This window comes from Tachypleus tridentatus, chromosome 9 (genome assembly GCF_004210375.1).
Source record: "Tachypleus tridentatus isolate NWPU-2018 chromosome 9, ASM421037v1, whole genome shotgun sequence".
Lineage (NCBI taxonomy): Eukaryota > Metazoa > Arthropoda > Merostomata > Xiphosura > Limulidae > Tachypleus > Tachypleus tridentatus.
Window position 1 is genome coordinate 84484057 of NC_134833.1, and position 12729 is coordinate 84496785.

At 29.9% G+C, this 12729-nt stretch overlaps 1 protein-coding gene across 1 annotated transcript in view; it reads left to right on the forward strand.

Annotated features, from left to right (window-relative positions):
* Nucleotides 1-12729, forward strand: part of LOC143225650 (disintegrin and metalloproteinase domain-containing protein 10-like) — a 62306-nt gene that overhangs the window by 34631 nt on the left and 14946 nt on the right. Inside the window, exons 7-11 of the mRNA XM_076455446.1 lie at nt 29-213; nt 5179-5356; nt 8909-9083; nt 11212-11310; nt 11608-11801. Coding sequence (XP_076311561.1) covers nt 29-213; nt 5179-5356; nt 8909-9083; nt 11212-11310; nt 11608-11801 — 831 coding nt within the window. The remainder of the gene's footprint in view (nt 1-28; nt 214-5178; nt 5357-8908; nt 9084-11211; nt 11311-11607; nt 11802-12729) is intronic.

Here is a 12729-nt window from a genome sequence, read left to right on the forward strand (position 1 = left end):
AACCAATGTTTTTATTTGTTCTGAACAGGAGCTTCAGGAGGGATCTGTGAAAAATATAAATCTTATACAGAAAACATTGGAGGCCGACAAGTGCAGAACAAAAGAAGTCTCAACACAGGAGTTATTACATTTGTCAACTACAACAGTAGAGTGCCTCCCAAAGTTTCTGAATTGACTTTAGCACATGAAATAGGGCACAATTTTGGGTCACCAGTAAGTAGTTCATAGGTTTTTTGTTTTGTTTTTCAAATTGACACACACACACACACACACACACACACACACAAATGCCAGTGGTATATATCAGCATTCTGCTTTCTGGGACTTAGAAGGAATATACAATATTTAGAGCAATCTGTGTTATGTTTCAACTTTTATATGAGGCTGTATAACTGGTGCATTTCGATTGTAGACAAAGTTGAAGGAAAATTATTTAATATTTTAGAATTCCTATTAAATGAGTGCATAACATTATTGTGAAGCAACATCTGACTATGTCTTATTGAGCATTGGTCATCACAAATTGTGCTCAGTTAGTTCTTTCTCCCAGGTCCATTCCAACCCACAACAATTGTTAGAAATATACCTGCTCTCAAAACACTAGTCCTGCATAGGTTGTGCTACATATAAATGTACAAAGCAGAAAGCAGTTAACAGATAGACACTGTTGGACACACTCTCTAAGTTTTAGAGGACTGTTCTATTTTCAGATGAATCTCGCATTTAAGAATGCATTTAAGTAGGCACAGTTTGGTGTGGAAGAAAGCTAGGAATGATTTACAGAATTACTAAAAGGCAGTCCCAAAATATAGTCACTGCAGCATCGTGATTTGTAGTGCAGTTTGGTGCAATAGAAATACTAAATTGGGGTCAATTGATTTTCAGTTTGGAGCTTTATAATTTTATTTTTTGAATCAACTTATTTCATTATTCTGCTTAGGATTTGTGTGGTATATATTGCTTTAACTACTGATAGACTGAGCCACATGCCAGACATCTCGAATCACCACTATCTAGAAAAGACATTTGAGGCTTACCACTTCTTCTCTGGATTCCACAGAGTGCTGTCATGAACCTTATTAATTAAACATGCCAGCAAACACTTCAATTCACATTTGTGATGTACTTGATCTCTGCCTGCAAATCTGAATGAGCTGAGGATAAAATATAAAGTCTGGACTAGATTTTAACATAATCTCATTGATTCCATACTTGTATGGGTTAAGGCTCTATGTGTTACAGATGATTAAGCTATCAGATACTGACGAGTGTATCAGCTCAGTTTAGTGCTTAGTTTGTTGAAACTTGTTATAGATGTCATCTTTGTTTCAAAGTGCTCATGTGAGTATGGTAGAGCACTGCACTTTTAATATATAGTATTGTGCAAGAATGTTAGAACAAAGTGAAAAATTAAATTTCTGGCTACTTCCAAAGAATAATGGATAGCAAACCAGAAATGGAATATCAAAACTTTATTAATTTTCATATTTAGTACAACAGGAATTTGATAGAGGTACTTGAGTTCAACAAATAGTTAATATTTTGTATCCTACTCCCTTTTAATTTAATAACTACAGACAGTTTTCTTATTTAATCAAAGTGTCCTTTGGGATTTTACTCAAATAGCTCTTAACACGCTCCCATAAAGTTTTTTTTTTGAAGTAGCTTTTGATTTGTCAAGTTTTTAATCTATCAAATCCCAGATCTGCTTAATTGAGTTGATATCAGAGCTCTGTTAGGGTCATTGCATAATTTGAATGACTCCAGTTGTTTATTTCTTAGCTGTGTAATTTCTGCATAGGCTGGAAGAGATTTTTCTGGTCATTATATTTTTTGGTAGTAGAATCCTTTACCAACAATATGTAAACTACTGGGTATGGCATGATGTATTGGTATCTTATGGTACTTGTGATAGTCTATTGTTCCATCTGTTTTGCAAATATCACCTGTTGCCTTAGCAGAAAAACACCCCAGACTATCACATTGCCTCTTCTGTGCTTCATGGTAAGTGTTATGCTGAATGAAACAAATATATTAAGCTTGGACTCATCTGTTCATAACACCCTTTTTCATCATCAACAATCTAGTTTTTGTACTTTTTAGTTAACTTCAGTTTCTTGGCAACATATGCAGATCAAAATAATGGTTTTCTTAACTGCTTGATGGCTCCATCATCATTGAGTCTTCTTGATAAAGTAGATCTGGACACTTTGATGCCCTTAGGTACATGGTCATTTATGTCATAATTGAGATCAGTGGTAAGCTTCCTTCTGTCCTGAAAGCTTTATAAACAAATATTTTCAAATTTTCTTAACCCTGTCTCACAATCTAGCACGTACTTGATAGCATGTGGGGAATGTTTCAAATCTGTAGCAATTTGTCGGAGAGCCGAAACAGCATCACATAAAGCTTTTATTGGAATTCTCTGCTCTACTGACAATTCATTTACATTTTTTGGACTGTGGCATGAAATCAAAACTTAACATACAGTGTTAAACACTCTTTTTATCAAGGTTTATTTGTGGCATGCTGTTAAATTTATTCCTTCTTGCAAATACCAGTATCATATGCTATCAAGGAATTAGCTTCTTTCGATATAGTTAAGAAAGTGCATGTGGTACCCTAAATTTGTTCAGTTTGTTCACTCATGCTGAACTCTTATGCCATGCTCTTGATATGGGAATTCAGAAGAATGACAAGTATTCTCACTCTGGCTCATTCAGTTGTCAGTGTGGATCAGTGAAGCATTACCATAGTGAAATTTAGATTCTGTAATGGAAAAATTAGCTGTATAAAATGGAAAGAATGGCAAAATATTCTTTTATCCTAACACTTTTGCAAAGTAGTGTATCTTGTAATTTTACAAAATGAAGATGTAACACTTATTACGAGCATCTTTTTCTGTACATGTCATGAAGTATTAATAAGTTAAATTTAAAATTTAATCAAACAGCTTTCTTATCATGATAAATAATTTTGAATAAAATCATGGGTAATAATGCAAATTTTAATATTATATAAAAAAGTTCTTAATTTTATAAGGCAGGTGTCAAAATATCTAGAATTTCCTCTGGTATGAGAATTGTAAAATTGATATTTTTAGGTATCTCATCTTTAGTTTATTTAGCACCTGTCTGAGAAGTATGAGATTTAATGTAAATTGCTTATTATAATGTCACTGTCTCTCAGGCAAAGCATAATTTTTATAGCTTTCAATCATTTTTTTACAGTCATAAACGAAAAACATTGAACACCTCTTGCCGTGCCCACCTGTCACATTTTCTTTTTCAGAAATTACCAGCTCTGTATTAATACTCTATTTATAACAGATAGAAAGCCAAGTCTTAAATCTATTTAATGACATATTATACCACCTTGTTTACCACATAGTGAATTGGTTATTTTGCTTCTAGTTTAAACTATTTTCACAGGAAACGCATCAATGATTTAAGTTGAAATTTAACTTCTTTTGTTGCATTGTTAGAAAACCAAAAGAATTGATAGTTATAGGACATTGTCTGCTTTTCACATGTTATTAGTCAGTGTATTTAGGTGCAGTATTATATTTAATAAAAAAAAAAATATTTACTGCAGTAGTACTATTAGTGTAAAAGAGAAATTAGGGTTAACTATCATTGAAAACGAAAGGAAAGAAGACCTAGCCTGATACTTTATTTCATGTTTTTCATGTGTATTCTTTTTATATTACTCTAAAATATAAAATTAGGAAATTTTTGGTTATATAAGGTTAGATTGGTAAAGTAAATAATTTTTCATGAGATATGCTCTTGAGTAGCCCATTCTTTATGCCAAGTGATGTAATACACTATAGAATAATTTTTTTTTATTTAGAAAAACAGCTGAATTAAGGCAATCCATTCACAACCTGTATAATATGTTAAGTAATTTTTGATGTAGAAGGGTTACAATAATGGATATTGTGGAGACTCCTCCATTGTAAATTTGAACCTGTAATATGAAAATTAATATTTATTTCATCTTATTTAAAACTGTTTTATATTGTGTATGTAATGTAATTTGCAAACTACACTTGAATGTATTTTGAACAACAATAACATTGTGTAGCCTCTATTTTTACCACTGAATGTGATTGAGGTTTAATACATAGGCCTGCAGTGGTTTTATTTTCTTAATTTTTACATGTTCTACAATAATTCCTGAACACTGAATCTGAATATTAATATTCATTTTCCTCTATCACTTACAGAATGTTCCATTTTCTTTTGCATAAATTAATCATCTTTGAGGTCAGGGCACATGTTCTTTTGCTTAAAATGGTGACACCCACTAGCTATTGATTTCACTAGACCAATTGCAATGAGAGAGTCTTATTGATAGTTCTAGAACCCATGAGAAATATAATAATAAAAATTGTTTATGATGATAAAAATAATAGTAACCTGATCTAAGTAACAGTTTTTTCCTTTCCAAGGTGTTAAAAATTGTTACGTGATAGAAAAAAAATATTTATTTTCAATAATCTATGTATCTGAATTATGAAAAATGCCTTCATGAAGTTTAAATTTGCAGGACTGTGTAATTTTAGAATATATAGTTTAAGTTTGATTGATTCACAAGACAACTGCCATACAAATTTATTTGTCAAATATAAGTTGCTAATGTTTGTAGAGATGGATCATTAGTGATATTTGCTAATTAACTGACACAGTGGCTATCATGTTTGAAATATTTTGCATGCTTGGATAGTGGAATAATTGGAAATTATAATTTTATTATTTTTGTAACAATCTTTTGATTCATAATTTTATTTTGTTGGTTATTGGAATAAGGAAAACATAATAAAAACAATAATTCTCATTAGTTGATTACTTTCATGGTAATCATTATAATTAAAACTAATTACTCAGATTTTGGAATACTTAACACTAATTTTGATTAATGGATTTAATCATAATTTCCATTGATTAGTTCTTTAATGACACTAATCAGGATAATCACTTTTCATTTGAATCAACCAGATCAAATGATATAACTATTTTTTGTGAAATAATTTGTAATGATGTTTTTCAAAATATAATTGTGAAGTTATTGATTTTAAAGTGAAATAATTACAATTACAAATTTATCAAAAGTAAGGTTAATGGGTGATTCAGGTGGTATTATATATCCTTCTCTGCGTGATTTTATCTTTTTAAGCATGACTATCCTGAGGAATGTCGCCCTGGTGGTAGTAGAGGGAACTACATCATGTATGCTAGTGCAACATCCGGGGATCGATTCAACAACAATAAATTTTCTCCTTGTAGTGTTAGAAATATCAGTGCTGTTTTGCAAGCTGTTTATACCAATAATGGAAAAGAAAATTGTTTCTTGGGTAAGTTCATTTTTTTCTGATTTATGAATGAATAATTGTAGTTATAAAAATATTTTATAAAATACATATAGGTTATTTTTCATAACTAAAACCAGAATATTTGTATACATGATAGTGGCAAGTACTTCTGGTGTCTGTTTATGAAACAAATGCTATGTACAAGAGTATAACTACAAGCCTAAACTTTATTTTTTCTTGGCATTCTCCTGATTATTTCTCCTCATTTGTTTACAGTTTATGATTGAAATTGCTTAGATTTTAGTTTACCTAAGAGTGATTGGTGTTGTAAAATTCGAACCAACTGTTTATGCTGGCAAAAAATTGTAAGTCAATTATAACTCATTGTTTTGTGTTAACACCCACTTAATTACATATCACTATGAAATCACCTATGGCTGCCTGTTGAGTTTTGTGTAAAACATGAATATATTAATAATAATTAGATTCAAAACTAGGAGAGATAAGCACAGAATTTGGCCAGGTTATTTGTTGATGTCGTCATTTCCTGTAGTTAAAATTAGTTCATTGTGAGCTAATTACTGTTGCTTTCTGCATAAATATTAGGTTGTCTCCATGATCTGTTTAAAATGACTGAATGGTTTTGCTCTATATGCAAAAATACATGAAATAGCATGTTTCAAAATGCTACTTTAATAAAAGGAGCTATTTAATTTTGGGACATCTTTTGATACTATTTTTAAAAACTGAGTACAGGTTTTATGTTCAGTGAGTGTACTTTGGACAAGTGAATTGTTTTAGAAATGTAAACAAAATGCCACGTTGTTTACGGTTTTCACTATGTTAAGTGTAATACATTATCAAGAAATTAAGATAATTTGGAAAAAAAGTATTGTATGAAAAATTTAAACACTAATTTACTTGGTGCATGTAGGTGTTGTTCTCAGCAATAAATATTGCAAACTGCAAAAGTAACAGTGCTAATGTTTCACATGCTTTGTTGCTTTTAGTGCTAATAAGTGTGTGTGTGTGCACATTTTTTGTTTGTTTTTTTAAATCAAAAGCATGGTAACAAAAGTGGAATATATGATAATTACTATTGCTGCCAGAGTAAGCTATAGAAAAATTACAATAATTGTAGAGAGGGCATTAATTAGGGACAGTACAGTACACACATTTTTTAAACTTTTTTTGTTTTGAAAATATCTGACAAAATAAGGAAACTTGTTAAATATAATGGGTGTGATTAAAAAAAAAATTTCCTATGTATGCATCTGGGGCCCAAAGTGTACATACCCTGAGCTTGTATAGTGTCATTCAACATGATATTATGAACTTGGCTTCAAGAATTTTCAGTATTATATGAATTCTACACAGTTGGTTTCCTAAAAGTTTGTGTTGGAGAGTAGAGATATATATATATATATATATATATGGATAATAAGTAAAACTTTAGATATGTCCTTATTAGGCTGTATAGGTTATGTCAATCAGTTTGCTAACTTAACATGAACATCACCTTGCACTTTGATTTGTCTGAATCAGATTAACTTTGGCATTTGACAGACACCTCTTTAGTGCAGAAACTTAAGTAACCATCTGATTTTTTCCAATAAAAACTTGCCATGTTTTGAAGCAGTATTCTTCATAATTTTGGAATTATAGTTTACATTATTTCTATGATACAAGATCAATCCAGTTGACTGATCCTATGCACATTGAGTTAATTACAAGTATGTTTTTAATCCTGTTATCATAAGTACGATACAAGATCAGTCCAGTTGGCTGATCCTATACATGTTTAGTTAACTACAAATATGTTTTTAACACTGTTATATTAATTTACTTTATATTTTTTTCAATGCTACTTTTGTGGGACATGATCTTCATCACATTTGTTTGGTTCAATGTGGTTCCTTAAGTCTTTTAATTATTTTACATTTTGTTTACTAATAGTATTTTGTGAGACTTTTGGTCACCATATATCTGATTTTTATTGTGAATTCTGCTATTGAGCAAAATTCGTGTAAAATGATCATTTTTTTTACACATCTGATATTGCATCTGGATTTCACAGGTGTGTAAAAATAGCATTTTACATGTTCTTTTTCTCAGTTGCAGAATAATATGGTTAAAAATTTCCACTTCAGTAGTGTTTTCATGTTTGTTGGCTTTTTTTGTTTATGTTAGTGCATTTTTGGTTAAAACTAATTATTTGTTATTTGTAAGGATAAGTAAAATTACTGGATTTATTCTGTAATGCTATTTTAAGCTGTGTAAAAAAGTTTTGAAATAACTTCACAAATATTAACTCTGTTTAATGAAAGGAGTGATAGACTGTTTTTTAGTGAAAATTAATTCAGTGCAAATTAAGAATAATTATTTTTATTTTGAAGTTAGATTAGCAGTTTTGATTGGTTTTATAACTTCATCCAAAATATTTCAATAAGATTCTCAATCAGAACACTTCTATTGTAACTTTATATTTAAGGTGATTTGAGAATACAAGATCAAAATTATTTAAACTGTATTTTCATGAGTTGATGGAGATACTGGACAGGAAATTGTTTAAAATCTATCAGGTGTGGAATAAGTAACTTCAAGCCATGTAACCTCAGGAGCTCATTTTGTTTATAAGGTATTGTCAGGTCTTTTATTCATCATAGAAGAGTTATGAAAAGTCTTTTATTCTCACTTGGCAATATGGAAACCTAACTTTTGGTCATCATAGAAATCTCCTCTTATTTATTTATTTAAATACAGAGATGTGGAAAATACCTACAAAAATATTGATTCTTCCATAGCAAGTGGCTGTATATTTCTTTTGGGATTATGTTCTGTATTTTCATTTTGTGACATCACATAAGTTGGTTGTTAGGAAATGAAATACTTTATTAAGCATTATGATACATCCTGTTTATATTCAGTTTAAATGCAAATTAGAATAGCACAAACAATAACTAATAACATTATAGTTTCTGTTGTAGATTATTTCAATTTAGCCTTTTTTTACAGTGACATCATATAACTATTAGGAATTATAATTGCATGAATAAGAACATATCACTATTTAACACTTTGGAGGTACCAAAAGAAATTTTATAAATAAATATCTATATTCCATCGTAAAAATCCTTTAAAAAAGTTTTTAACATTTTATCTTAGTTTTATTTAAATCTCCAAAACTTTTAAGTTGCCAAAACTTTTTCTAAAATTGTCAGTTATCAAAACTGATTTTTTTTCTGTTTTGGTCATAATAACAAGGGCAAGAACAGATTTTAATTTTCCTATTGTGTGATTATGTATGCATATATATCATGACTTTTGCCCTTTGTTTGAAACTTGATTTTGTTTTTGCATAAAACATGTACTACAGTAATTTCTTTCATTCAGTGATGTCGAGAAAACCCACTTGTAGAGAAATATGTATGCAAAAACAGCTCATTTGAGTTGAGAAAATATTTTACGTAGAAAAGCGAACAACGTTTCGACCTTCTACGTAAATTATTTTCTCAACCCAAACAAGCCATTTTTGCATATAAATTTCTTTCATTGTCCATTTGTTAGAGTAATTTTCTCCTTTGTTTTCTGAAGAGGATGGAGGACCTTTCTGTGGTAATAAAATAGTTGAGGAAGGAGAGGAATGTGACTGTGGCTGGGACATCAATGAGTGCAGTGAAATTTGTTGTTATCCAAAAGAAGTGGAACCATACAAAAACCAAGATCCAAGAGCAAAACCTTGTACTCGACGCCCAGGCACTCAGTGCAGGTTAGTTATAATAGGATTGTAACATACATGTACCAAGAAATATATTCATTTAGACATCCTGTTAGTGGATGAAGTTTTTTAAGAGGGGGAGAATTTATTTTAACTGCCTTTGGGTCTTTATTATGTCTCCAGTAATTATCAAGGTATTTTTCTCACTTTAACTGGACAGAAATAATTATAAAAGTGTATGTAAGGATCATACATAATATTTAAATTTCAATAAGTGAAATTGGGCACACTCAGATGATTTCATATATAACAGCTGCTTCAGGTTTTTTTAAATGATATTTGCAGTAACATTTTGGCAGTGTAACAAATGTATTATTTTTGCATCTGTAATTAATTAAACAATTACTATTCTTTTCAATTATTTGGAAAATGTGATATCAAGGTTGAGATAAGTGTTAATGTTCAGTTTACATTTAGCATTTGTAGTCAACGATTTTAGAGAGTAAACAAATATTTTTAACAGGTTGTGTAAACAATAGTTAACTAATTGTATATGGGCTTAAATAACTATGAAAGTACACATACTGTACTTTTTAATATAGTCAGTAAATCTTCATGAAGTGTGAGAAGCTTTTAGTTCACAACAAATGAGATTTTTTTTAATTGAGTGTTTTTTCTAAAGATTTCTCAGTAAATATTTGTAGTCAAAGGCCAACTTGGACTAGTCTTAAGTGCAAGATGATTTTCACATAAAGATTAAATACTCTTTCTGACCTTACAGTTTTCAACTTCCATTTGCCTAATCCTTAGAACCTTGTAAATGAGCATTAAAAGTTTTGTCAATTTGGTAAAACTGTGAACTTGACCCACTTGATTGACCTTTTAACCATCACAAAACACAAAATATGTTACTCCTTTTTTAGTGTAACTGTACATTTCAACTTACACACTATATTTTAACAACTGGAGTTAATAGTTTAATTTATTTTGATTTTTTCACAGTTGCACTTAGATTCTCCAGGACTATAGCTGTTCATTGCACTGAATAGATTTATGTAAATAATTGATACAGATAGTTATCATCATGCCCATGTCAACTACACAACCATTCTTACATGTGCTCCCATTGATCATGAGCATTTTGTTTATTTAATTTCACTTAAGTTTTTTTATTTAACCAAATTTTAATTTTTACACTTAAGTTACTTTTATAACAATGAATAAATGTGCACAAAATTCACGAAATTTAGTACTTATTTCAGATATTTTTTTTCTAAGCTTTTGTACGCATGTGATAAAGTCAATGTCAGAGTTTAACCCTAAATTTTAGTAAGGATAATATGGTTTTATAAATTCATATTTGTAATTTGGAATATAAAACATTTTCACACATATAAAATAGACTATCCTAAAACTAATATAATCCTAGTTTTCTAACTGGTCAAGAAGCACAAGAACAGTGACTGGCAAAGAAAATGACACAAAAATGCTCAGGTTAGTTTATTCCAAGAGCTTAGTGCCCTGTAGCTGTCAGGAACTTGAAGTCTTCACTTTTTGTTGGTTACAAATGATCCAAAAGTTGTCATAAATTCTCACTATCAGTGACATGGCATGTGGCTTTTACTTTAATGCTTGTATTTCCATAAAGCTTGAGAATATACCTGAAAAGTTAGGAGGTCATGTAGGAGGTAGAAGAAAATCAAAAATGGGAAATTGAAAGCAAAAAGTGACATATGGTAACAGACAAGTGAAGATTGAGAACTTATTTAAATATCTTCCTTATAGTAAAATTATTATTGTAAACAATGTTATGGTGCTAAGTTTACTGATATTTATAATACAGTTCTAATAAAGCTGACTAATTAATTTTATATATAAAATTAATGTAAAAATGGCATGAACTTTGACTGCCTCATTTTAGATGGTAAAGCATTGCAGAAAAGTAACACCGTATTTCTTTTTTGAGCTGGGAAGCTTTTAATGTGTGTTTATTTTGAGATAAGTGTTGTTTAAGATTTTTTTTTCATTGATGTTTTTATCATTATTTTGTCTGATGTAAATATATTTTTCATGTTTATAAGAAAATAATCTTTTTAATGGAAGAGATTAACTAATGATGTTGACAATATACTTACAGAAAATGTAAATGTTAACTTGTGTAAATCTTCCTTTCTTTTAGCCCAAGTCAGGGGCCTTGTTGTACAGAGGATTGTCTCTTTGAAAACAGCAAAAAGTTGTGTCGGGAGAACTCTGATTGCAGCTATAAGTCTGTGTGCAAATATCCTTTTCAAATGCTGATGTAGTTGTCGTTTTAAGTACTGCATTGCAAATAAATAATGCACCTTACCAGCACTAGATAACTTTTCTTTATGAAAGAAGTGTAAAGTTTTAATCTTAGAACATTCATGTAGTTTACTGTTATCAAAGTTTTATGATTATGAATAATCGTTCAACTTAATGTTATCACGTTTTCTAGTAAAACAAGAATTCATTATGCAAGTCTAATGTTTTTTTTTTGGTTTTAATAACTATAAAGCATTGTCAGTATTTTTTGTTTACCTTGACTGAGATTTACTGGTGGGAGTGCATTGTGTCCTACACCACCTCCTAAACCAAATAAGACTGAATGTAATGAAGGCACCCAGGTATGTTGGATTGGAGAATGTAGTGGATCTATCTGTGAGAAGTATGATTTGGAAGAATGCTTTCTGTCTAGTGACCATGGAGTAAAACCAGAAAAGATGTGTGAGGTTGCCTGCCAGGAGCACAGTAAGTGTTCAGTATTTGATATTTTTATCAGGATGCATTTTTTTTCAGTACTCAATAAGTCATTGATGGGTAGCTTTAACAAATAGTGGGGTAGCATGGATTTTTGTGTATTTACTTTTCATATTTTAACTAATACATTTAAAAATGTACGTGCAGAATATTCTATTTTTGAAGTAAGAATGACACATAGCTTATGAAAATACATTACCTTGTTTTATTGTGTAAATACATGTTTAAAACATTTTAGTATTTGTGCACACATAAACAGTATTAGAAATTATCATTTAAATAGTGAACAAACAACATATAAAAACCGAATACATAGAGGAATGTCACCCCTTTATTATGTAAAAATTAATTGTACCAGAGTACAGTCACAAGTTCATAGCTCTAGTAAACTGACTTACTTTCATCCAACCAATCGGAAAATAACACACTAGCATAAAACTCTTAAAAGTGTAGGCATTCGTACTATGTCTAATAGTAACAGTGTTAATCCAGTCATGGTTTCCAATTACTGCCATCTACAGTTTATTTGATTTTGTATTTTCTGTGGTAATATTTAAACCATTAATAAATTAACTATCTAGTAGCTGTTGTTTGCAGCTCTATTACATATATGTTGGGCATATTAACTAAATTTTCTTACATGATAATAAAGAAAGAAAGAAAAAAACGTTTACAGAGAATTATAAGAGAACTTGTAACCTGTTTCATCTTTGTGGATTTTTCAGAGCTAGTACATAAATTTTTGGTTTTTTAACTTTTATTATCAAAATATTCTCACATGAGATTAATTTTCATATTTTTAAGCTTCATTTTTTAAAATTACTTTGAACAACTCTATTTAATATGACAGAATTCTTCAAGTATAACAGATATGTATAAGTTGCCTTTTTAATTCTAAACTGTCATACATGAAAATGTA